Source organism: Pelodiscus sinensis, chromosome 5, assembly GCF_049634645.1.
Source record: "Pelodiscus sinensis isolate JC-2024 chromosome 5, ASM4963464v1, whole genome shotgun sequence".
NCBI classification, from domain to species: Eukaryota; Metazoa; Chordata; order Testudines; family Trionychidae; genus Pelodiscus; species Pelodiscus sinensis.
In genome coordinates this window covers 54687174-54711649 of record NC_134715.1, presented here as the reverse complement: position 1 = coordinate 54711649, position 24476 = coordinate 54687174, and the positions used below count along the sequence as shown (strand labels likewise).

The 24476-nt window shown below is 43.1% G+C and overlaps 1 protein-coding gene across 9 annotated transcripts in view; it reads left to right on the top strand.

Moving 5' to 3' along the window:
- SH3D19 (SH3 domain containing 19) overlaps positions 1-24476 on the top strand; it is a 114557-nt gene that overhangs the window by 28990 nt on the left and 61091 nt on the right. For all 9 annotated transcript variants that reach the window (XM_075930032.1, XM_075930030.1, XM_075930029.1 and 6 more), the window contains exon 3: positions 22172-22212. In XM_075930032.1, coding sequence (XP_075786147.1) covers positions 22172-22212 — 41 coding nt within the window. The remainder of the gene's footprint in view (positions 1-22171; positions 22213-24476) is intronic.

The window sequence follows — 24476 nt, the reverse complement described above, 5'->3', positions numbered from 1 at the left end:
AGGCTGCCCAGATTGCTATGGGCATTAAACCAGGCATATTAGACAGCTTTCCAGCTTTCCTGCTTCACAGCTGTATGCAGAGGCAATCCATGCCTGTGGAGGAAAGGGGACAGAGTGAGGACACTCAGCTTCCGCAATTAAAATCTAAGGGACACATGATTCCGCATGCCTCCCTGCCCAACACACACGTGTGTCACCCATGCTAGTATGTGTGGCTTAAAAAATGTCAACACAAAATGTTTCTTTTTTTTCCTCTCAAATGAAATTTTGGAATTCCAGTACTGAAGGATATTTTGAAGTTTGCCTTGTCTTATTCCAATTGGGAAGGACGAAAAAATTGGAATGTTTGAATTTTAAACTGAGTGGAAATTCTGAATGACTAGCCATAATAAGAACAAAGAATGGCCATGCTGTCTCAGATCAGTTCATCCGGTCTTCTGACAGTGGCCAGTGCCAGGTGCTTCAGAAGGAATAGGCAGAGCAAGATCCATCCAAGATATAATGTTGATTAAACTGGCCCTCATTTGATGAGTAATAGCTTCAGAATGTTCCCCTGCAAAGGGTAACTCCAAGGAACCTGGGAAGTGGTCAACTAGCCCTCAAAGAGCCAGGAGAGAAATTGGAGGAGAAAGCTGCCCCCTCACTAAAGATAGCCTTGCTAGGATGAAATGGGGTACCCCAGCACCAATGGTTTTACTGATTTATTTTTCTGATCTGTTTCCTAAATATCATATCCTAGTACTTATTCTGAATCCGGAGAATGAGCAGTTTGCCAGTTGCTACAGGAAATCATTCTCCTGTGACAACTTTCCACTCCATTGAAATTATTTTTATTATATTCCCCTAAATGTTGAACTTGAGGAAATATTGAAACAGATGTCTTTTATACTGGTAATGATTATCTGTAATTATTGTAGTATTTTGAGAGTAAAGGGTGAGTTTGTCACTTTGGTAATTCAATTGAATTTGATGAAATTTTACCTGATATGCCACTGTAATCAATATCAGATTTAGGCAAAAAGGGAGTTTTTCTATGTTTACTATCTATATTATTCTTGTTTTGAAAATGTAAAGCATTTTGATGGTAATTAACAACTGATTTTAGGTATTCACATTTTATAATTAATCCCTGAATATGGATAAATGTGTTAGGGAAAAAATTGATTAATTTTATTTCATTTTCCTTTAGGGCAATGGGGTGAGGATTACGAATTCCTTTAAGTGCAATCTTGTAACATGAATAACTCTTCCTTGTAATTATTTTGCTTTCATTCTTCATTCCTATGAGAATGAGTTCTAATCAGTTTTATTTGACTCAGGGAATCAAAGGGAGAAGTTTTAATTAACTGTCCCAGAGGGAAAACACTGGCTAGTCAAATGGTCTGAAAAGACTTTACCTTGGTGTGAGAATGTGATGGCCTGCATCTGCCTCATATGACATTCAGTTTTTACAATGAGAGTAGCAAACCATTGCAACAACCCACCTGAAAGATGTGGTGGATTCTCTGTTACTTCTGGTTCTAAATCAAGAATTGATGTATTTAATCTAGAAGACATGCTATAGCTCAAAAATAAGTTACAGGTTAGATGCCCACGTTACTGGGTGAGGCTGTATGACCTGTTCAATACAGGAGGATAGATTATCAAAATTAAAGCCAAAATTTTGTCTTGCATGCTTTTAGTCAATTTAACAGCTGTGCGGTAGGGCAGTGTTTCCCAAATGGTGTTCTGTGGAACCCTGGGATTCTGCAAAGTGAAAATAAGGGTTCCGTGATAAAATTGCATTACAATAACATTTTATGGTTTAAAAAATAATAATATTTAAGCATTTATGAATTTTATTGAAAACAATTTTCATTTGTTTGCCACAATAAGTGTCCTGTGTAATGCCAGCTTAGCCGAAGAGTGAGGACGATGATGTTACTACTCAGCGCTGTGCGCGTAGTCAGTCAGTGGTGCGATAGCCTGTTATATATTCACCGCAGCTGGTCGGTGAAACCTGAGTGAAAGTTAAGCCATAACTTCGAAGAATGAATGTTTTGTATAGGATTGTTTGTTTTAAATTCTGGTTTTATCTTTCTATGTAACAGTTTTCCAGTTGCAACAGCAGCATTGTATTTCTCAGTTTGAGAAATGTGGCTTTTATGTAAGTTCCGCTTTTGTTTTGTGTTCTGTGTTGTATGATATTGATCTTGTAAAACAGTGTACAATACATTTATAATTTTCTGGGAGTTTTATATTTTAGGGAGTATTCCCTCAGTGCCGCTCTGAAGCATATTATCCACAAGAGAGACTTTTCATTATGAATACACAGGTCCTTACACCAATAGCTAGGCAGGTAGAAAACAACTCAAACCATAGGCCTGACAACACTCAGAAATTCTTCTCCTTCTGAAGCAAGTTGGGGATAGGGTTGCCACATGGTTTAACAAAAAATACTGAACACCTCTCTTCCCCCCCCCCCCCAAAAAAAAAGCCCACCAGGAAAAAATTCTGTTGGGGGGAAGGGGAGGAGACCAAAGTTGTTGGGGGGGAGGGAGGGAAGGTGCTGTGCCTTTAAATGATCCCGTGCTCCTCACTCCCCTGCCAGACACGGCAGGAGAAAATTGTCCCCGCCGGGCTTCCGTCTGCAGGAAACAGGAAATACTGGACATTTCACATGTATTTTCTGTTGGTGTTTTTTTGTTTTGGTTTGGTTTTTTTACTGGACTGCAGACCTGAATAACAGACAGTCCAGGTGAAAACGGACACCTGGCAACCCTAGTTGCGGATAGTGGGCATAACCTGCTTTCATAGATACCTCAAAACTATCTCCGTCCAACCTTTAGTTCTACAAACTCCCAGTTGGGCTAAGAATGAACACCCACTGATGGCTACTCATGGAAAATAACAAAACAAAAACTTCACTCCTCAGAAGACTGGCAAAGATCATTTTTAAATTTTTGTTTCCAAAATCATGTAATTGTTTTTTTTTTTTAATTAATTTTGGGTCGACTGACTCATGTTTTTTGAACTTTTTGGGTTGGCAATAACAAATCACTAAAATAACATGCATTTTAAAAATTGGAGCAAAATAATATTTAAATATGATAGAATGGGGAAAAGAGAATTCACACTGCATATCTATGAAAAGCACAAATATATGTTTAGAAAATACTTTATATTAAAAAGTTACTCAGAGTTTGGATTAATTAATTAGAAAAAATTGCCAAAGTAATTTATATTCACTCAAGGACTTGTTCATTTTCCTGTAATACACCGGATTTCAAATCCAAACGTTCTTTTAATAAAATTGAAGTCCAGAAATAGACTTCTAACAGTATACAGAAATTGATGAGATAAATCTTGTATGCATAATGTCTACCACAATCGGGATTATAATTATGGTAATAGATTTTGTACACTGACTCTAACATTCACCTCCTCTTTGAATGGAGTAAGGTGTGAAGTGAGAAATCAAAGGTATTTTCTAGTGACTGCTCCTTTATAACATTACATTTTAGTGCAATTTTTATAATTATGAGTACAATGAACAAATACAATTGTGATTCTGAAGTTCTCAAGACCATGACAGCTACAGGAACAAGAAAATCTCCATAGAGACTTCCACAGTGTGAATAAAACTTAGCCTTTTATTCAGTAGATCCTCAAGTACTTTACAAAGGAGGTAAATATTGTCTCCATTTTACAATGAAGAAACTCCGTCCAAGGGGAAGTGACTTGTTCAGGGTTGCACAACTGCTCAGCTGTAGAGCTGAGAAAAGAATCCTGGTCTCCTGACTCCTACTCTAGCGCTTAATTGACTGGACTGCAATAATTTAAATTATATGCTTTGAAATCTGGTCTCAGTCATGCTTGTGAAAACAGAGTAAGTTAATATGGATTTTAACCACTGTGAGACTAGAATCTAGTCAAACATCTCCCTTTTTTCCTATAAGTTTATTTTTCTGTTTATGGTAATTAACACATACAGCTCCTCTCCTCTATAGAAGAAGCAAATGTTCACTGATCATAGAAAATGGTAGTACATAGATGTCGTAGATTCTCCATTACTTCTCTTTCTAAATCAAGATTTGATGTCTTTCTAAAATACATACTATAGCTCAAAAAGAAGTTAAGGCTAAATGCACAAATTACTGGGTGAGGTTATATGATCTGTGCTGTAAAGGAGATTAGATTAAATTATCATACCAGGCATGCTGACAGGGCAGGGATTAAGGGGGCAATTACCCTGGAGTCTAGCAATTCAAAAAGGCCTGGGGCTCCTGGCCACCAGCAAAGCCTTTTAAATTGCCACTGGAGCTCTAGGCGACATGCTCCAGTTGGCACTAAAGGCTGGTGGAAGTGGTGAGTACGGTGCGGTCCTGATGGCACTGTGAGTTGGTTGCCTCCAGACTTGTCCCGTCCACCTGAGGCCCTTCTCCTTCTATGAGCACGATGCTGATCCTTCCTCCCCGCCACCTCTCCCAAACACACACCTTGCCCAGGGCTGGCAATTCTGTCGGCCTCCTTGATCGTAACTAAAGCTACAGTTTTGTCATGCAAACTTTTAGTCAATTTAGTGGCAAAGGTGTAGGGGAAAGCCCCAACGCCATGGAACGATCATGGCCTGGGAGGGGCTGGAGATTAAAGAGTTCACTCACCCTTCAGTGGTGGCTGCTTCATCTTGGATTGACCCTATCTCCCTGCTACAGACATTGGGTACTACTGCTATATAGATGGATGATGTGCAGCCCTTTCCTAACAATCAACTTAGGTCCTATGTACTTAGGTAGAAGAGTAGGGAGGAGCTGTTTGATGCAACCTGCCTCATTTAGCACAGCAACATTAGTTTTCCTGCAGTAGTTCCTACCTCCTGCAGTAGTTCCTACCTCTGTATGTCTACACTACAGAGTTTTTCTGGGATACCAGAGTATCCCAGAAAAATGTCTGCTGCATCCAGGGAACACGTCAGCTCTTCCAATTTTTTTCAGAAGAGCAGACATGCTTTTTTGGCATCCCTATAAACCTCGTTTTACGAGGAAGAAGGGGTGTTCCAAAAAAGGTGTTTTTTTTCCTGACTTTTGGCCCAGTGTAGACGGGCCAAAGGTCAGAAAAGCCTCTTCTGAAAAACGTGGAAAAAGCTACACAAATTTGCAGTTTGCGGTTTGCAATTTGCGTAGCTTTTTCCAGAAGAACAGAGAAGTGTAGACATAGCCTCGGAGGGGGAAGTAGCTTACACATTTAGTGAGGAAACTAATGGCTGCATGGTTCATGAGCCAGCTGGGCATCCATTCCTTATCAGTCTTGGAGATTTCTAGCCTATATGATTCTGGACAGTGATTTTTGTCACCTGGCTGGGGAGAGCCGTTAGAATGGTTGCTGGGGAAAGAGCAATGGCTTTTGCTTGGATTATTATTTTTTCTCTCTTATCTATCATGCAGGCGTTGCCTGGAGCCAGCCTAGGGGAAGGCCTGGTCCAGAGCGGCCCCGGGGGGGCGGGCCAGCCTGGAGTCAGAGATTGCAGGGGGGATAAACACGTGGTAGGGGTATCAGATAGAAGATGAGACACACAGTAAGACACATTGGGAACAGAGGAGGAGAGCCATGGAGTTAGAAGAGGAGATGAGAAATCATGATGGAGAAGAGGGAGAGTTATGAGGGAATCACTAGGGAAACCACTGGGGATTACTTTTTTCCTCCCTCAGTGGATGACTTCTGAAGATGTTACTGAGGAGATTTAAATACACTGGAGTAAATTTTCTATCTTCTAAAGTCTCAGAGGGCTAGCCGTGTTAGTCTGTAACTTTTAAAAAATGAGTAGGCATGTAGCACTTAGGCTACATGTACACAGCAGGGCAATTGCATAGCTGAAGTCGAAATAGCTTAATTTGGCTTTTGGCGCTGTCTATACAACAGGAAGTCGAAGGAAGAACACTATTCCTTTGAATTCCCTTACTTCTCATGAAATGAGGGTTACCGTGAGTCAAAGTCAGAATAAGAAGTCTTCCAACTTGAAATTATTTCAAAATAATAGCCGAGCAGAGTGCAAAGAAAAAGGGGTTACCCTTTCAATTTATAACAGAAAGAAGGGGGAAGGAAGTACCTGTCAGTTGTAGTGCAGTGCTAATATGACTAATTTAGTGGGCTGGAAGTGTCCCATACTTATCTTTTGGCATCAAAAGATAAGTATATGGGCACTTCCAGCCTACTCAGTCGCATTAGCACCAGCACTACAATTGACAGGTACTTCCTCCCCCCTCTTCTTTTTCTATTATAAACTGAGAGGGTCCCCCCCTTTTTTCTATCTTCTGACAGTCACCTTTCTGAAAAGAAAATCAAATCAAATCTAGTAGAATGTGCACAGAATTGTCCTGGCAGCTCTCCAGGCTCTGCTTATTAGAATTGTCTGGCAAAAATTTTCATGATGGCAGCTGTAATGGTAGGCAGATCTGTTTCATGGAAGATGCAGTGACATTTCCAGTCTACTAATGACAGCCTCTCCCCCACACTTTTAAAGTCAGATTTAAATTCAGACATCACTTTTAAAAACAACCGGAAGGGTTTTTAGTCTCCACAACAGTAACTTTGAGGCTCATGGAAGCTGATGTAGAGAAATGTAATGAATTGATTATAAACTGTGTATAATAATGGGCCAAATTAATCATGCATGGGTGTAACTTCCAGCTGTCTATTTTTTCTCTTTGTTTTATGAAAACATTTTGGCAATGGACAGAAAGTGAATTTCACCCAGTGGATAGGGAGGAGGGACAGAGGCACATCATTTCCAAAGAATTTATTTTTAGTTTTCTTAGGAAACAATAAATACCTCTAGAAAGCGCAGGAGGCCATTTTCGCCAGTGAAGCGCAAGGAAGCCCAAGGACCTGCTGATGGTTTTAGAACTATGATGGCATATATAGCTAGTTCTACATTGCTGTCATAAAGCAGGATAGCTGAGGCGATTCTTTGTTTGAAAGACTCTCCTGCCTTCATTACGGACAATGTCAAACTCCATATCTGAGCAGGCATCTGATTTGTATTTTTATGATTTGAAAACTTCTGTTTCACTTGGCTAAGGTTAGTCTTTGTATTTATACTTCTTGTTTGGAATCTTGAGTAAAGAGTTCTATTTGCTCTTACTCTTAGCACATTAGATTGGCTTCCCATGCCTCTGGTTTTGTTTTGCACAAGAAGAGCTATATTTTACTTTTCTCTTGCTTATTCAGTGTGGTGTTCTATCACTGTATGGTGTCCTTTCTTGTGTTCACTGCATACACTTTGGTGAGATTAGCTTGTCGTCTTAACTAGCAACTGGTTCTGACAGGCTGAGGCTGGAGCCATTGGTATATGTAACACCTCTACGATAGCTAAAATTACCTGACACTCCCCACCCTGTATCTGTGGGGTGAATAGTCTATTCATACCTGCCAGAAACGGTCAGTGTGCTTCTTTATCAGGGTTATGTATATTGCCTTCTGTAAAACCAGTGCAGATGTGTGTTCAGTTCTGATCTTGTGGCTCTTCTTATATCACATGAAATGGAGGGGAAAATTTGGCTATCTTCCAATGCAGAGGCATTTTGAGTAAAGTATGCCTGATATTGTTTGGATTAAGGCATTATTTACGTTGGGGACTTGACCCAATTTTGGCTATCTGTGATAAGTTACTGGTGCAACTGTATGAATGCAATTGCTAGTGTAAACTATGGTAAACTGCTATAAGATCTGATTTTCTATGTTTCATCTTAGCCTGGTTTTCAGAAGGGATAAGATTGAGCTGTGGAAACATTGGGTTTGCCTATTTATATTAAGGATTAGCACAGATGCAGCCATACTGGCTCCTTGCCACTGGTGGCTGAAATTGCGTCATATAGCTGTAGTTAGGGCAAATCCTCGGCACAGGCAAGTCTTAGCATGTATATGCAGCAAGTGTAGGATTTGACTCTGTCTAGATGCAGGAGTGAGGTTAGGCTACCCACAAATTCCCAGGAGGTGCTATCTGTCCTGAAATACAGACTTGAATACATCTGCCCCAGAAGAGCTGTGTGTGGCTCGAAAACTTGTTTCTTTCTCCTGTAGAAGTTGGTCAAATAAAGGACGTTATCTCACCCATCTTGTCACTCTAATATCCTGGGACCAAAACAGCTAAAACAATACTGCAAACACACTGAAGTATGCAGGACATTCCTCATTTTCACAGATGTAAACTGCACCCGTCAAGCCAATTTAGTTGGAACTGGTCCTGCCTAGAGCAGGGGGCTGGACTTGATGACCTTCTGAGGTCTCTTCCAGTTCTATGATTCTATGATAAGCCTATCCATTAATGCAGATAATGTCAAATTTTACCTTTGTTTAGCAACACCGTGAAGCTTCAGAGGGATAGCTGAGTTAGTCCGTAACAGGAAAAACTTAAAAAACAACAAACAGTCTAAGATTAACAAAACATGTAGATGGTATCATGGGCTTTCCTGGGCACAACTCACTTCAAATGACTGGAGTATTATTCCACTTGATACTGCTGAATACATCAGCAGAAAGGCAATTGGTGGAGATCACTCCCAAAAAAAAAGTTCACAGAGTGCAAGGAGTGGTCAAAATATTAACAAATAAACATTTATTTAGACATCTTCTATTTTTTCTTTGTGTTTGTGATTTGAGCATGTTATGATTCTACTTGTTAAAAATGCTAAACTGCAAGTTATTTTTATGGATTTTAATTTGATCACTTTGAATGAAATAAAAACGCTTTATCAGACATACCATTTCCTATTTTACCATTCAGTATCAATTTTGCACAACATCCATTCAAAGAGAATAATGATGTTTTTTAGTGCTTGTACTTTTAGTGGATGTTTTTCATTGTAAGTAACAAAAGAAAAATCAATTTTAATGGAAAAATGCTGTTTCCACTTTTGCCATTTAATTATGTTTGAATTGCTGAATTTTTGCATTAAAAGAATGGTGTAGTAATTTCAAAAATGAAATGTTTTTATGCTATTATGTTGCAGTTGAGAGAGAGAGAGAGAGAGGATACTGGATGGGGATGTAGTCTTAATTCTAAACGAAGAATTGACTGTATGGTGTGCAGTATTTCCCTCATTTGTTTATATAGTTGAAGGGGGCTTAGATGACTTCCTACTTTGTGTCTGTAAATACAGCTCACTGTGCAGAAGATTGAAGCTCTGAGCAACCAGTTTTTAAACACCCAGGTTTTTAGGCTATTTTTTTATTTCTAAAAATACAATTTCTGCACTTATTTAAAAGCTGTGCTTGGGACGCTTGCATGTGAAATGTATTTTTTACAGCGTTATTATTTTATTTTAGTGTGGTTCATAAATACTTTAAAGTTTTTCTTTTTAAACCCTTTCAGTCTTGTTTTGAGAAAAATCACAAGAAACTGTATTGTACAGTCTGCAAACAGATGTAGAAAGAAGAAAACTAAAATAAACCCCCAAAATACTATGGTTAAATTTTGAACGTGCTAACTTGGGGTATGTCTACACTACAAAGTTAATTCGAACTAACGGATGTTAGTTCGAATTAACTTTGATAGGCGCTCCACTAGTGATCCGCCAGTTCGAACTTAATTTGAACTAGCGGAGTGCTTAGTTTGAACTAGGTAAATCTCATTCTACGAGGACTAAGCCTAGTTCTAATTTACTAGTTCGAATTAAGGGGTGCGTACCCCTTAATTCGAACTAGTGGGAGGCTAGCCCTCCCCAGCTTTCCCTGGTGGCCACTCTGGCCAACACCAGGGAAACTCTACTGCCCCCCTCCCGGCCCCGGACCTCTTAAAGGGGCACGGGCTGGCTACGGTGCCCGTGCCAGGTGCAAGCCTTCCAGCACCCAGCCAGCAGACCCTGCCCCTGGCACGGCTTGAGCCAGCCACCCGATGCCCCCCAGCCCTCCCCCTCTTCCCGGGACCAAGCTGGCGGCTCCCGGGAGCTTGCCTGGGACCGCAAGAGGCGGGCACCCGACTGGTCTAGTGCGGACATTGTGGACCTCGTCCACGACCTCCGCACTAGGCACAGGAAAGTAGCCGTCTAGGGGAGGAGAGCTGCCAGCCTGGCCACCCAGGAGCAGGTGTGAATGAAAATCAAGGTGGGCCACTGAAACCCCCGACCCTGAGCTTACAATGGCTGTACTGGGTCAGACCAAAGGTCCATCTAGCCCAGTAGGCTGTCTGCCGACAGCGGCCAACCCTAGGGACGCTGGAGGGGATGGACCGACGACAGTGACCAAGCCATTTGTCTCGTGCCATCCCTCTCCAGCCTTCCACAAACTTTGGGCAGGGACACCACTCCTACCCCCTGGCTAATACCACTCCATGGACCCAACCTCCATGACTTTATCTCACTTCTCTTTAAACTCTGTTCCAGTTCTAGCCTTCACAGCCTCCTGCAGCAAGGAGTTCCACAGGTTGACTCTTTGCTTTGTGAAGAACAACTTTCTGTTACTAGTTTGAAGCCTGCTACCCATTCCTTTCCTTTGGTGTCCTCTAGTCCTTCTATTATGGGAACTAATGAAGAACTTTTCTTGATGCACCCTCTCCACCCCATTCATGCTTTTATAGACCTCTATCTTATCCCCCCTCCGTCTCCTCTTTTCTAAACTGAAAAGTCCCAGTCTCTTTAGCCTCTCTTCATATGGGACCTCTTCCAAACCTCTGATCATTGTAGTTGCCCTCCCCTCTCCCACCCTCTCTCTTCCCCTCTCCCACCTCCTTTTCCTAGTCTCCCCGAGTTTTGTTCAATAAACACAGATTCTATTTTTGACCACACGTTTTCTTTATTTTGTACATCAGGAAGGGGGGCTAGGGAAGGGTAAGTGGAAGGAGGTGAGGGAGGAATGGGGTATGAGCCCCCGATGGGGAGGACTGGGCTGGCTCTGCAGGCTTCTGGGGGTGGAAGCTCTCCTGCAGACCCCCAATTGCCCCCTCTCCCGAGTTGGCAGCCTGCGGCAAGTGCAGCCGGTCTGATGGCCGAGTGCTGTGATGTGCCCAGTGTGGGCACTCAGGGCACTCCAAGCCAGGACTGCTTTGCAAGCGGGGCACCCCTGAGAACTGTCTGTCCGGGGTGGGGGTCGGGTCCCTTTAAGCACAGCCCTCGGCTAGCCTGAGACAGCAGCTCCACGCTCTTAAGTCCTCATCTGATGCCCTGCCGGCACTGCTTCCGGCCATCCTTAACCCCAGTTCAGGGTGGACATGCTAGTTTGAACTAGTTTTTAGTTCTAGATGCGTTAGTTCGAATTAGCTTAGTTCGAATTAACTAATTTGAACTAAGTTAGTTCGAATTAGCGCTGTAGTGTAGACATACCCATGGATAGTTTCTTCTTCAATGTTATTTCAAATGCAAGAATTTCCAGAATGAATTGATGGGGAAAAAATTAAATCACTTTTATTATAAGTACATTCCATGCTAAAAAACGTAAGCTATGTTAGGCTAAACAATATCATAGTAATTTTATCCCCCGTTCCTGCTACAGTTTTATTATTATTTATTTGGCACTATAGATATGTATGGCACTTTGCAGAGTAACCAAAGTGCATAATTCTCTGCCCAGAACAGTTTACAATCTGAAGAATCAGTCCCGGAGTCCGTTATTGTTGAGTAGATGCTTATTACCATGAAGTGTCCCATTTAAGATAATGAGACTACTCTGTTCTATAAGGATAGCACTTGGGGTACGTCTAGACTGCAAGCCTCTTTCGAAAGAGATCATCTAGGCTATGTCTAGACTGCAGGCTTCTTTCGAAAGAGGCTCTTTCGAAAGCATCTTTCGAAAGAGCCTCTTTCGAAAGATCGCGTCTAGACTGCAGGCGGATCTTTCGAAAGAGCAATCCGCTTTTTCGAAAGAGAGCACCCAGCGAGTCTGGATGCTCTCTTTTGAAGAAGCCCTATTTACATTGAAGAACGCCTTCTTTCGAAAGAGGAACTTTCGAAAGAAGGCGTTCTTCCTCGTGAAACGAGGTTTACCGCCATCGAAAGAAAAGCCGCGTTCTTTCGAAATAATTTCGAAAGAATGCGGCTTGAGTCTGGACGCAGGGGAAGTTTTTTCGGGAAAAGGCTACTTTTCCCGAAAAAACCCCTGAGTCTGGACACAGCCCTAGGCTGCAACCCCTTCTTTCAAAAAAGCAAGCCGCTTTTTTGAAAGAGAGCACCCAGGCAGTCTGGATGCGCTCTTCTAAAAAAGCACGGTTTGCATTACATAGCACCTTTTTTCAAAAGAGCACTTTCAAAAAAAGGCATTCTTCCTCATAAAACGAGGTTTTCTGTGATCGAAAAAACTGTCACATTCTTTCAATTTACTTTAGAAAGAAAGTGGCAGCAGTCTAGACGCAGGGGAAGTTTTTTCGGAAAAAGGCTACTTTTTCCGAAAAAAACCCTGTAGTCTAACACACTCTTGGTGTGTGAATGCCATGTTCAGCAATAAGTACTATTCAAGTCTGGTCCTAAGTTTACATGAGGAAACACATGGGGGAGAGGGGATGAGGGTTGGATAAAATTTTATATCTGATGCAGCAGCTGCCTACTAAAATAAATGGCTCTTTCTGGGGATTATAGCTCTATTTTCATGGTATTTTATGATAAGTTATTTGCCAGATGAGATGACTCAAATCTTGCAGGCTTTCTGGCTTTGTTTGAAAATGTTATTAAAACCAGGGGAAAGTGGAAACATTGGGATATAGGCAGTAGAAAAGGAAGAAGTATATTCTTCACTTCCAAGCCAGATTTTCTCTTGACTCTCGCACACCATCTACTACTGTGACTTTTTATGGGGTGGTTGTATTCTGGGATGGTCTAACTCAGGGGTGGCCATCCAGTTAGAGACTTAGAGCCAAAATAGCTGTGGATAGGGTACAAAGAGCCACATAATATCTACCTTTCTACCTACCTTTCTACCTACCTACCTACCTATATTACACAAAATATAGTGATAAAAATAACATTTCGGACAAGGCACAATATGAAATGCCTGTTTCACTCCGACTTGTTGATCTGTGGTATAGTTTCCTCATTTTTTTATTTATGAAGTTATGGCTTTTTTATAGTTCTAAAAATTCAGGTCTATCCCAGACTGCAAATATGACAGGTTCCAAAACAATAAGGGAGAGACTCATATCTCAGAATAATTGCTTTGGCCTGGCAAAAAATATAGCCTTTGCATTTTCATTCAAGAAATACAGTATAAATCCGGTACATGCTGATTCTTTTTTTTGCCCTGGAATTTAAATATAACATCTGTGTTGGCTGCCTTATTCTGCATCCATGAAGACTTTGAGTTTAAGGTGCTTTAGCCTTCCCCTCCCCCATTCTAACCCAATTCCCCACCCCTCCCCCAGAGCCAGACACCCTCAGTCCCCTGTCGTACCTCGTTGTTCTGTACCTCGGTACAGATGGTGGTCTGAACTGTCAGTGTCAGCATCATCTGGTCAGGGTCATCCTCACGCGCTCCTGACAGGACTTCTACTCCGTTGGTGGTGATAAACTTTTGACTGCTTGTGTAACAATCGGTGCTCCCTTTATGTAGAGTGTTAGACCCCGTGCACTTGGGTCAACACAGGAGATCTCTGAGAGGCCCCGGAAACAACAGATGCAGGCTAGGTTTGAAATCAGTCGAGCAGGTTTATTGTCAAATGTGAAGCTCTACCAGTTGGTAACAGAGATCAGTACAATGTTACACCACTGGGTACTATGGCCCACGTTGACAAGGTACTAACACCGGGCAGGCCTATTGCCATATAACAGATATTAACAGCAGTTAGTCAAAGTTAAGCTACTGTGTATTCTGTAAGTTTAGGCAATGACACCTGCCGTTCAGAGGCCTAGTGCTCTCCCCCCCCACCCCAGGTCAGCCGGAGAGCACCCTCTGTGGTATCCTTTTATAGACAGGTGCAAATAACTTACATTGTTTCTTTATATACCAGGTTGCCACCCTCTGTTGCCTAGTTACCACCCCTCACCTTACAAAAGGGGGGGCTTACTTACTATCCTTCATGCTGTCAATCTCAACCCGGTCCTGAACCTAGGTCGGTATATACATTAGTTTTTGGAGAGTCTTTGTACCAAGACATTTCTTATTAAGATGTTCCGCTACTCCCCTTTGACTTACAGTCTGTACTCAGTGCTTCCCTGTGTCCTTCCATGCTCGACCTAACTTACACAATTACACAGTTATCAGTAGGGCCTCTTTCTTGGCTTCTGTGTTACTGAACCAAAGTCTTGCTCACTAGATTGCAGGCCTGTTGCTGCTTTCATGTTACAGGCCTCTATTTAGGCCTGCTGAATTTAGGCCATGATACTGACCCTCAACTTACTACGCCCCCTGCTATAAACCATTCCCTCTCCCCCAGAGCCAGGGACCCCCAGCACACCCCGCTCTAACCCAATGCTTAGGGCTCAGTGGAGCTGCCGCTGCAGCCACGTGTTTCTCCCTCCAGGCGCTGGGGCAGGCAGTATGCAACTACACAGTAGAGAGGAGGGGAGTGGGGGCAGGGCCGGAGTGGGGTGGAATCCCCAGGGCTGAACTCAGCCATGTACGGGACAGGCAGTGCCCAGGCCAGCCCTGCTTCCCACCAGCTGTCCCCCCGCCCCCACTCCCCCTCCAGCCAGACATGCTCCCCGCTGGCTGGTTCCACCCTGGCCAGCCCCGCTGCCCCCCCAATCCCTCCGGCCAGCCCTACTTCCCACCATCCAGTTCTCCCCCCCTCAATACCCTATCTCCCCCGGCTAGCCCCTCTCCTCCCAGCCAGCCCCACTCCCCACTGGCTGGTTCATCCCTGGCCAGCCCCAGTCCCCCTCCTGGCCAGCCCTGCTTCTTGCTGGCCGGTTCCCCCCTGATCTTCCCCGGCCAACCCCACTCCCCCCGACCTCCTCACGGCCAGCCCCATTCTCCGCCCAGCCAGTCGTGTCGTCCCCCCGCTCCCCATCTGAGATCAAGTGTGTTTGGTATTTTTTTGAAGCCATCTAAGTAATCCTAGCTGCGGGTTGGCCATCCCTAGTCTAACTTGTTACTAGAATTTTGGAGGGGTAGATGTATTAGTCTGTAACTGAAAAAACTTAAAAACAAGGAATGTTCCTGCAGCATCTTAAGAGACTAACAAAAATTGTAGATGTTATCATGAGCTTCTGTGGCCACAACCTACTTCTTCAGATGAATGGCTTGTCAGGACTAGACCTGAAGAGCATTTATTGTTGGGCGTGGTATTCACACACCATAGTGCTACCTACCCTTGTAGAACAAAATAGCCTCATTGATACTCCATGGTAGTTGGCATCTATTTAGCAGTAATTGATTTATTACTATGAATGTTAGAGATTTCCACTGAAGGTTTTTACTGAATTCCATCTCTTGAATGGACTATGTTGATATGAAAACTGATCCTAATTTTTTTAATTAAATTGTTTTTGCTGAACAATGGGACATCTCATTGCAGAAAAAAAGAATATTTTTGTCAAAAACAGACAAATTTTGAAATAATAAAATCACTTTTGTTAAAAGTTCTTTCAAAGTTGTGAGGAAAAATATTCACTTTCACTTACTTCTAAAAACTTTCTTCCACCTTTTTCCAATGATGTAAAAAGTAAAATGGTAAGAAAGTGCTTCCTCCACCTCCCACGCATACTTTTTGGACTTGTTAAGGTCTTCTTTACCCCCGTACTTTTGTCTGGAAGGGATGGGAAACTACAGTGAGGGAGAGGCAATTGAGAGAAGGGAATTTTGAATTTTTGTTTTTTTTTATATACATTCTTGTCTTAATGGTTCATCAAAAACAAACAAACACAAAGAAACAATTTTAATTAACAAAATGTAAACCTTGTTGACTAATTCTAGATAATTTGTTCCATGTTCCATCACAAATTATGACTTGCTGTAAATCTTGGGGTTTTGCTGTTGTTTTTGTTGCAGAACCTGGTTGTTGTTCTAACTTTAGTGCCTTCGTGGCCAAGATGGAATCTGCAGGCAGCTCTGGGCAAGAGAAAGCATGCGCAGGAGCACATCAGGGCAAGTCCTTCCCTTCCACCTGTTCCAAACCCCTCTCTCCCTCCCAAGTGAACACACATAGGCTGTGTCTAAATTGCATCCCTTTTTCGATAAAGGGATGTAGATTAGGCACGTTGATATTGCAAATGAAGCCGGGATTTAAATATTCCATACTTCATTTGCATAGTGGCAGCTGCCGCTTTTTTTTTTCCCAAAACGGGGCTTAAACCCCCCCCCCCACACACACACACACACACTGGCAGTTTAGACGGGGCATTTTCAACAGAAATGCCCCATTTCGAAAGATCCTGTACTCCTCATTTTTTGTCAGTCGAAAATGCCCTGTCTAAACTGCTGGGTTTTTTTTGTTTTCGAAAAAGTCCCATTTCAGGAAAAAGCGGCAGCTGCCATTATGCAAATGAAGCAAATGAATGCAATATTGACATGTCTAATCTACATCCCTTTATTGAAAAAGAGATGTAGTTTAGACACAGCCATTTAGCCATTACTTATTTAGAGGAAAGAAAGGAAAAAACCACCACGGAGCAGTAAAACAGGATTATATACAACATAAGGTTCCACAGGTCCAGTGGTAGCACGATCTGAAAAGGCAGACAGCAGGAACTGTGTCTGCACTCAGAGTTCAGGAGCCTTCAACAAAGTTCTAGTTCAGTGGTGAGTCTTGGGTGCTCCTGGTTGTTTTTGGCACCAGTCAACATCCCCTAACAAACACCTCCGGTGCCCTCTTCTGCTGCTCTCTGCAACCTCCCTGCTTACCTAGCTAACAGCCTCACAACTTATTTCCAATGCAGAGTTGCAAGTCCAATACTCGCAGCCCCATGCAGCTCTGGGAAACAGCAATACTGGGTGCAGCACCGGTTTATCCTTTGTGGGTGATTCCATCCTGGGGTGTCCTTGACCAGCTGCTCTGACCCTGCCAGCTTCAGGCAGGTTCTTTGTTGTTTCACTGTGGGGTAGGGTTGCCAGGTGTCCGGTGTTCAACTGAACAGTCTGGTTTTTGGGCCCTCTGTCCGGTAAAAAAAAAAAAAAATCAGAAAATACTGGATATGTGCAATGTCTGGTATTTTCTGGTTTTCCAGCTGGGTGCCCGACGGAAGCCTGGTGGGGGCGGGGGGAGTGGCTGGGAGGTGGGGCACGATCGGCGCTGGGAGCCTCTGGTTGCATCTGATGTAGGAGTGATGCCTTGGGGAGGAGGAAAAACCCTGTCTGTGCTCTTGAGCACTATTCAAGCTCATTGTGGAGCGGTAGCCGGACTCGCTCGTGCTTCGCCGGGACCGTGTACGGGACAGGCAGTGCCCAGGGGTCTGCATGTGCTCAGGTCATTCCTGCTCCCCGCCGGCCGATTCTCTCTCCGCCACCGCGCTCCCCCCCCTCCGGCCAGCCCCGCTCCCCCGGACCCCTCCCAACCAGCCCTGCTTCCCGCCGACTGGTTCTCCTCCTCCCGATCTCACCCTGGCCAACCCCGTTCCTCCCTCCCCCTGCCCCCGGCTAGCCCCGTTGCCCCCAAATCCCCCTCCCCGCCTGCCCTGCTTCCCATCTCCCCCGGCCAGCCCCACTCCCCTCCCAGCTGATCCCACCCCCCCCCCCCGATCAACTGTGTTTGGTATTTTTTCTGAATCTACCTGGTAACCCTACTGTGGGAGCCTGCTTGCTGCAGTACTCACCTCTGGAGCTCTAGACACATACAGTTTTCCTACTTTTTCTCCATGTTCCCCTTTTCCCCCAAGAAAAAGTTTTGAAGGGGCGATGCTCTCTAAACCATGATAGAGGTTACATTTCAATCATATTTTATAAAAAGTTTAGTTTTGTGGGACTAAGAAGAGAGGGAGGCGAGTGAAAGAAACATCTTAGTTTTTACATTTCTCCCATTTCTTTGTCTCCCCAACCATACCTTTGCATGCAGCTTACATGTCTTACTGGTAAACCTGAGTGTATTTTTATCAGTATATTCAAATTCAAGCAGTTTTCCTTCCCTCCATAGAATACACACTATTTAACTTATTCAGTAGGTTTTGAGAAATTAGCATTCTCATTCCATACCTCTTCTATTTGTTTAAAAACAAAATTCCTAGATGAGTTAAATTAATTCAGTGCTTATTTGATGTGCTGGTTTGATTGCCTGGGATGCTGTAAAGTCTTCTGTCTGTCTACAGATAGCAGAAGTACAAGCTTTCCCACCATAGCCCTGCTGCTTTGGGTAACAGAAAAAAAAATCAGTCTTCATATCTGCTCAACCCCTCTTCTTTCTAGTTAAATTGGTAATAAGGGTACCAGCTCTGTTGGGTGGACACCTGTACCCAGTGAACTGGACTGAAACCATCAACTAGTTTCTAGATGGCTATCTAACCTTTCAGTAAGTAAATACTAATCAGATGAATTAGGTTTTATGCATGAAAGCTATATATTTTTGTTAGTTTCTAAGGTGCCACAGGACTAATTATTTTTAAACTTACAGACTAACATGGGTATCCTTCTGAGACTTTTTAAAGGTGTTTAGTTATTACTGCCCAGAACAGATTTGAATTGGTTACTTAGCTCTGTAGACTTCCCTTATCTACTTTTCCACCTTATCACTTTTTGTGATGTTTGTTTAAAATGTGTCTGCCCTTTGTGCCGGGACTTGTCTTTTAACATAGGTGTACAGTGCTCAGCATAATACGGGCTCTAATCCTGTCTGGGGCATCCGGAAAATATTGCAAAAGAAATAGTAATCCTGGAGATTACTAAATTAAAACCAAGAAGAAAATATTAAAAAGCAATTAACATTCTTCTCTCTCTCTCTCTCTCGTTCTCGTTCTGAGTTATACAGCCTGGCATCTGTTAAAGTAAACTGGCAGTGTCTGGGGGAGAAGTGGCAGTGATTTGGGGAAATCATTTTAGGCAATTCTGGCATTTCTTTGGCAAAGTTCTGCTTACAGTGTCATCATAGCTGGAAAGACAAGTTTGGTGCAGGGAGGAACTGTCGATAATAATTGAAAATTTCTCTGCAGCGCATATTGTTTAAAAGCTGTTGTTAAAAGTTTTGTGTTTCTAATGTATTGTAGGGCGTGACTGAATGAGTCAGGAGTTACTTGGAGCATGCTATGATCCTATATGCAGATAGTTTTGTTTTTAAAATCTTTAACATATTGGGAAGAACTTAAATACTGTTTTTAAAAGCGTATTTATATTTGTCTGTGTGAATATTTATACTGTTCTGAAACTTTTTTTTTTTTTTTTTTGCTTATTGGTTAACATTCGCTATAAGATTTATTTATTTATTTATTTATTTATTAGGGTGTAATGGTTAGTTAATAGGCTTTTCACCATATTAGAGTTAAAGATCCACATGGACTAATAAATCTGCTATTTAAGATAGTCCCAGTGAATGTATTCGTCTGAGTGAGCTGAAGGAGAGTAAACATACAATTTAAAAAATTAGGAAACCGAAGTGTGTCTTACAAAGGCTCAGTTCCCTTCGGAATACTACTCATTTACCTAAAGTTAAGACGCTTTAGCTTTTCCACATTGATTTTTTGCATGACACATTCTGAATATGGATTAATTAGGTTTAGGGAAACAGTTACTTAGGTAAGATTTTCTAAAGCACTTCTCATTGGCCTACTTCTGCTCTCATTGAAGTGAATTGATTTTATTGGGAGCAGAATTAGACTACATGGAACATTCCAGAGAATCCCACCCTTAACATCAATTAAATGCTCATTAAGACTGCTTTAATAGCTCAAGGTTTATCTTTCCCCAAGCCACCATCCTTTCTTTTCCTGTCCCTGCTCCACCCCTTTCCCAGCACTCCCCAACTCCTCCTCTCCTGAGCAACACCGAGAAGCAAGGAGGTGGGGTGGAGCCAAGTAGGGCCAGTCGTTCTGCCATCAGCCCCCACATTGTCCAGGCCCCATGTCTCCCTGAAGCGTGGGACCCCAGGTGGCCACTCCAAACTGTCCTATGGATGGGATGGCTCTGGTGGTGCTTGAAACTCAAACGAGATGGCCCATCACTGGGTCTGGATTTAAACTGATAGGGTATGTCTACACTACCACCCTAGTTCAAACTAGGGTGGTAATGTAGGCAACCAGAGTTGAAAATGAAGCCTGGGATTTGAATTTCCCGGGCTTCATTTACATAAAGCCGGGCGCCATTTTTAAATGTCCGCTAGTGCGGACTCCGAGCCTGCAGCTACACGCGGCATGGAGTAGGAAGTTCGAATTAGGCTTACTAATTCGAACTACCATTACTCCTCCTAACACCTAATTCGAACTTCCTACTCCATGCCGCATGTAGCCGCGGGCACAGAGTCCGAACTACCGGGGATTTAAAAATGGCAGTGCCCGGCAAGATGCAAATGAAGCCCGGGATATTTAAATCCCGGGCTTCATTTGCAACTTCGATTGACTACATTAACCACCCTAGTTCGAGCTAGGGTGGTAGTGTAGACATACCCCCAGTGTCTGTAAAAGGGTTTAGCCGCTCCCCATCCCCAAAGCCCGGATACTCTGCTGTAAGCTTAGCCGCCTTCCCTGCCCAACTCTGGCACAGTCAGTGTTCATCACAAACCACATCCTGCACAGCCGGATGTGCTCACTCATGTGATCTTAGTGTTTGTGTCCACCAAGACAAGAGATGCTTCCTAGATTAAAAGATTATTTTAAAATCTAGGAAATCTTGGGGCTTTCGCCACCTCCCACCCTCCTCTGCAGGAAGCTGGCAACGGCTCCAGTCTTGCGAGGGGGACAAGGCTGGATTACCAGCACAGGCTCCCCATTGCAGGAGAGGAGCTGCCTGGGGTGGGCTGAGCTTGAGCCTCAAGCCATATTTGGTTCAATTATACATTACAATTATAAGCCTAACCAGAATCCCTTAAGTGACTTGCCAGAGGATGTCAGAACATGTTAGTATTACAGTGAGTGGGTCTAATATTTATTTAACTTACTTTCTTGATATCAGATATAGTGTTCCTGTGAGATGATTTCTAAGTTATTGTCTGGAGAGGGGGAACCCTAGAATTTTCAGTTATCAAAGTAGCCCCTGGAATCATGGTTAAAGTTTCTCCCCTTCCTTATTTGGTGGTCAGGGGTAGAAAGTGCGTGTGTGCGTGCATATGTGTAGAAAAGCTCAGGTGACTGCCAGCATTCTCACCACCATATTTTTAGAGAACAAGATGGAAGTATAATGCGAAACATGCCAGTACTCTCTCTACACTAATACTTGCACAATTGGTACCACTTGTAGAGCTGCAGTGGTGGAATAATACTGTGCAAACTGTGGTTTGTATTAAATACACTGTATTAAATATAATGTGTTTGATACGAATTAGCCTTTGGCCTTTTACGTGATTATTGGTTTTCCCAGAGAATTCTCACTAAGAAGCTGGGCCTCATTTATTATCTGTACTGTAAAAACATTTTTTACTTCAAAATAGGGTTAGTAATAAATGATTTTAAAGACTTCTTGTGGCTTAATATTTTACATTTCTTAATCTCATGTTCTTGAAGTTAACATCATACTTTTAAAAACATGAATGTCCTCATGTTCTTCTGGATTGTGGATTGAAGAGGAAGGAGTCACTATTATGTCTAAATTGAAGGAACGCATCAATGACCTTAGCCCTACTAACAAAATAAATGAGTTGCGAGAAAGAAACAGATTGTCTGTCCTTGCATATTAACACATTTTTAGTCGTAATTCTCCCCCTCCACCCCATAAGCTGTTAATAAAAGCTGCAAATCCATCTGAATCTGAAACAGCCTTTAAGGTAGCTGTTGAAAATACTTAAATAATGTGTGGAATTTTATTGTTTGTATTTTACTTATTTACAAGATTATCCAGTCTTAAAATGCAAAACAATTTGATAGTTTTCCAATGTGCCGTGACAAATCTGAACTTCAGCACAGTATTCAGAACACATCATAATGTTTTTAATTTCTATTGCAGTTTTTGTATGGCCTTAGATTGAAACTAATATACTAGTTTTCATTAGGAGTTGGATGTGTGTGGATATATTAGCTATTTGAGACAAATTTATTTAATCTAACTGAACACGAACTTTGTTATAAAATGCAAAGGTATTTTGCTGTCAGTTTGGGTGGCAGAGTATATTCTACCTAGATCAGAAGCTCTGAGTAATTTGAGCTACATGTCTATTTCCCTTTGAATTAGTGAGATGCTTAATTTTCTTCTCTTTTTCTTTAAGGCAAGGACCTCTATCATCCATTAGAGCAGTAATCAAGAGAAGTAAGTCTATTTTTCTTCTACTCTTGGGCATCTTAATTTCAAATTGCTGCATCTTCATTATCAGCAAGTGGTTATTTTTATGAGAAGATTATAAAGTTACTTATGTTTAGTTATTCAGAATCATTCATCATTTGACAGATTGTATTGGTTTTTGCTTTGCCTAATTTTAGACCATGTCATCTGTTTGATGCTGAGTTATTTCCTCTTGCAGAATCCTGGTAATTCTCTTACCTGTGCACTTGTGCTGAACTGTGTATGTCTGATTGTGAAGAATCTGGGTTGTAGTTGCTTGCTTTAATTTGGTTGGTTGGTCAGAGCATCTTCCTGCTTCCACTGAAATCAATGGCAAAACTCTCAGCATATGTCTACACTACAGCGTTATTTCTAAATAAGCTATTTTGAAATAGTTAATTCGAAATAGCTTATTTCAAAATAACGTGTCTACACACACAATGCATTTCGAAATAGCATTTTGTTATTTCGAAATAGCACGTCCACACTGAGTGGACGCTGAATCTCATTTAAGGCTGTCCAGAACCAGGTCCGGCAGGGCATCAGGTCAGGATTTACTTTGTGTGGCTGCTGCCTGAGGCTATCTGAGGCCTGTGCTTAAAGGGATTTCGCCCCCCCCCCCCCCCCCCCCCCCCCGGACAGCCAGTTCTCAGGTTTTATTGCTTGCTTGACTACCTCGATGAGAGACAGCAAAGCATTTTGTCTCTGTGTGCTCTGGTTGCCCTCACTCGGGACTCCATAGCACTCTGCAACATGGAGCCGGAGTTGCCCCTGGGCACTCTGGTGCTTCTCTTGGATGCGTTGCTGCGAGCCTGGCTGCACTTTCTGCAGGCTGCCATCTGGGAGGTCCATTGGGAGGCTGTCAGTATCCAGGAGGCCCTACAGGAGAGCTTCCACCCTGAGGAGCACTAAGAGCCTCCCTGGTCTGCCCCACTGGGAGCTTGTGCCTCATTCCTCCCTCATGTCCTTCCATTTATCCCTCCCAACCTCGCCTTCCTGATGTCAAATAAAATACAAGTTTTTTCATAAACACAAACTGTCTTTATTTAACAAAACTCGGGGGGGGGGGGAATGCAACTCTGGTGAGACTGAGGAAAGGAGGTGGGAGAGGGGACAAGAGAAGGTGGGAGAGAGGAGGGAGAAACCTGGGAGGAGGGAGCTGGAAGGGGGAAACAAGGGGAAGAAGGGGGAGGGGAAGCTCAGGGTTGGGGGTCTCCCCGGACCAACTTGATTTTCATGCAGACCTGCTCCTGGGTTCACATGCGGCCTTTGGTGGCCAGGCTGGCAGCTATCCTGCCATAGACGGCCGCGTTCCTCCATCTAGGGTAGAGATCATGGACATTGGGGGCATCCCCCCCAAACCTGAATAAGGTCCATGATCTCCACCTTAGACCAGGAAGGCGCCCTCCTTCTTCGGGCCCTGGCAGGCTCCTGGGAGCTGGCAGACTGGTACCGGGGAGCGGTGAAGGGCTGGCTGGCACTGACTTGCTGGCTCATGTTTTGGGGCCACTGAGTCGGGGCAGTGACTCCTGGCTCTAGGCTGGCAGGTTTGGAGCTGGCACAGGCACTGTGGCCAGAGTCTACCTCTTTAAGGGCTCCGGGGATGGGAGGAGGGAGAGGAGTGTTCTTGGTTGAGGCTGGAGTGGCCACTAGGGCACCTTCGGAAGGCTGGTGGCCTCCTATTTCGAAATGAGTGTCTACACAGCACTTATTTCGAAATAGCTGTTTTGAATTTGGTGTTATTCCTCGTAGAATGAGGCTTACCAAATTCGAAATAAGCACTCTGCTATTTCGAATTTATTTTGAAATAGCGGTTTGGCTGTGTAGACACTAAGAAAGTTATTTTGAAATAAGGTCTGTTATTTCGAAATAACTTTGCTCTGTAGACATTAGTGAGAGCTCGGTTTAGACCTATGTTTGTTGTTTCATTGTGGGGTTGCTTCCTCCCACCCCCGCCCATGATAGCAATTGTAGGATCTCTAGTATAGCTAAGTTGTGATGTGGTCAACAGGAATGTAAGCACTTTAACTGCTCAGAGCAAGTCTTTGCTATGCTTAAAACACGGCATCTTGTATACACTAAGTAAGAGCTACCGAAGTTATTTTACAAATGAGAAATTGAGGGACTGAAAGATCATGACTCATCCCACGTCACTCAGGAAGGTCTGACAGAGCCAGGAATTGAATCCAGATAATATCCAAGGCCCAGTCCTTTGTTTTAGTTACAAACCCTCCCTAAAATGATTACATATT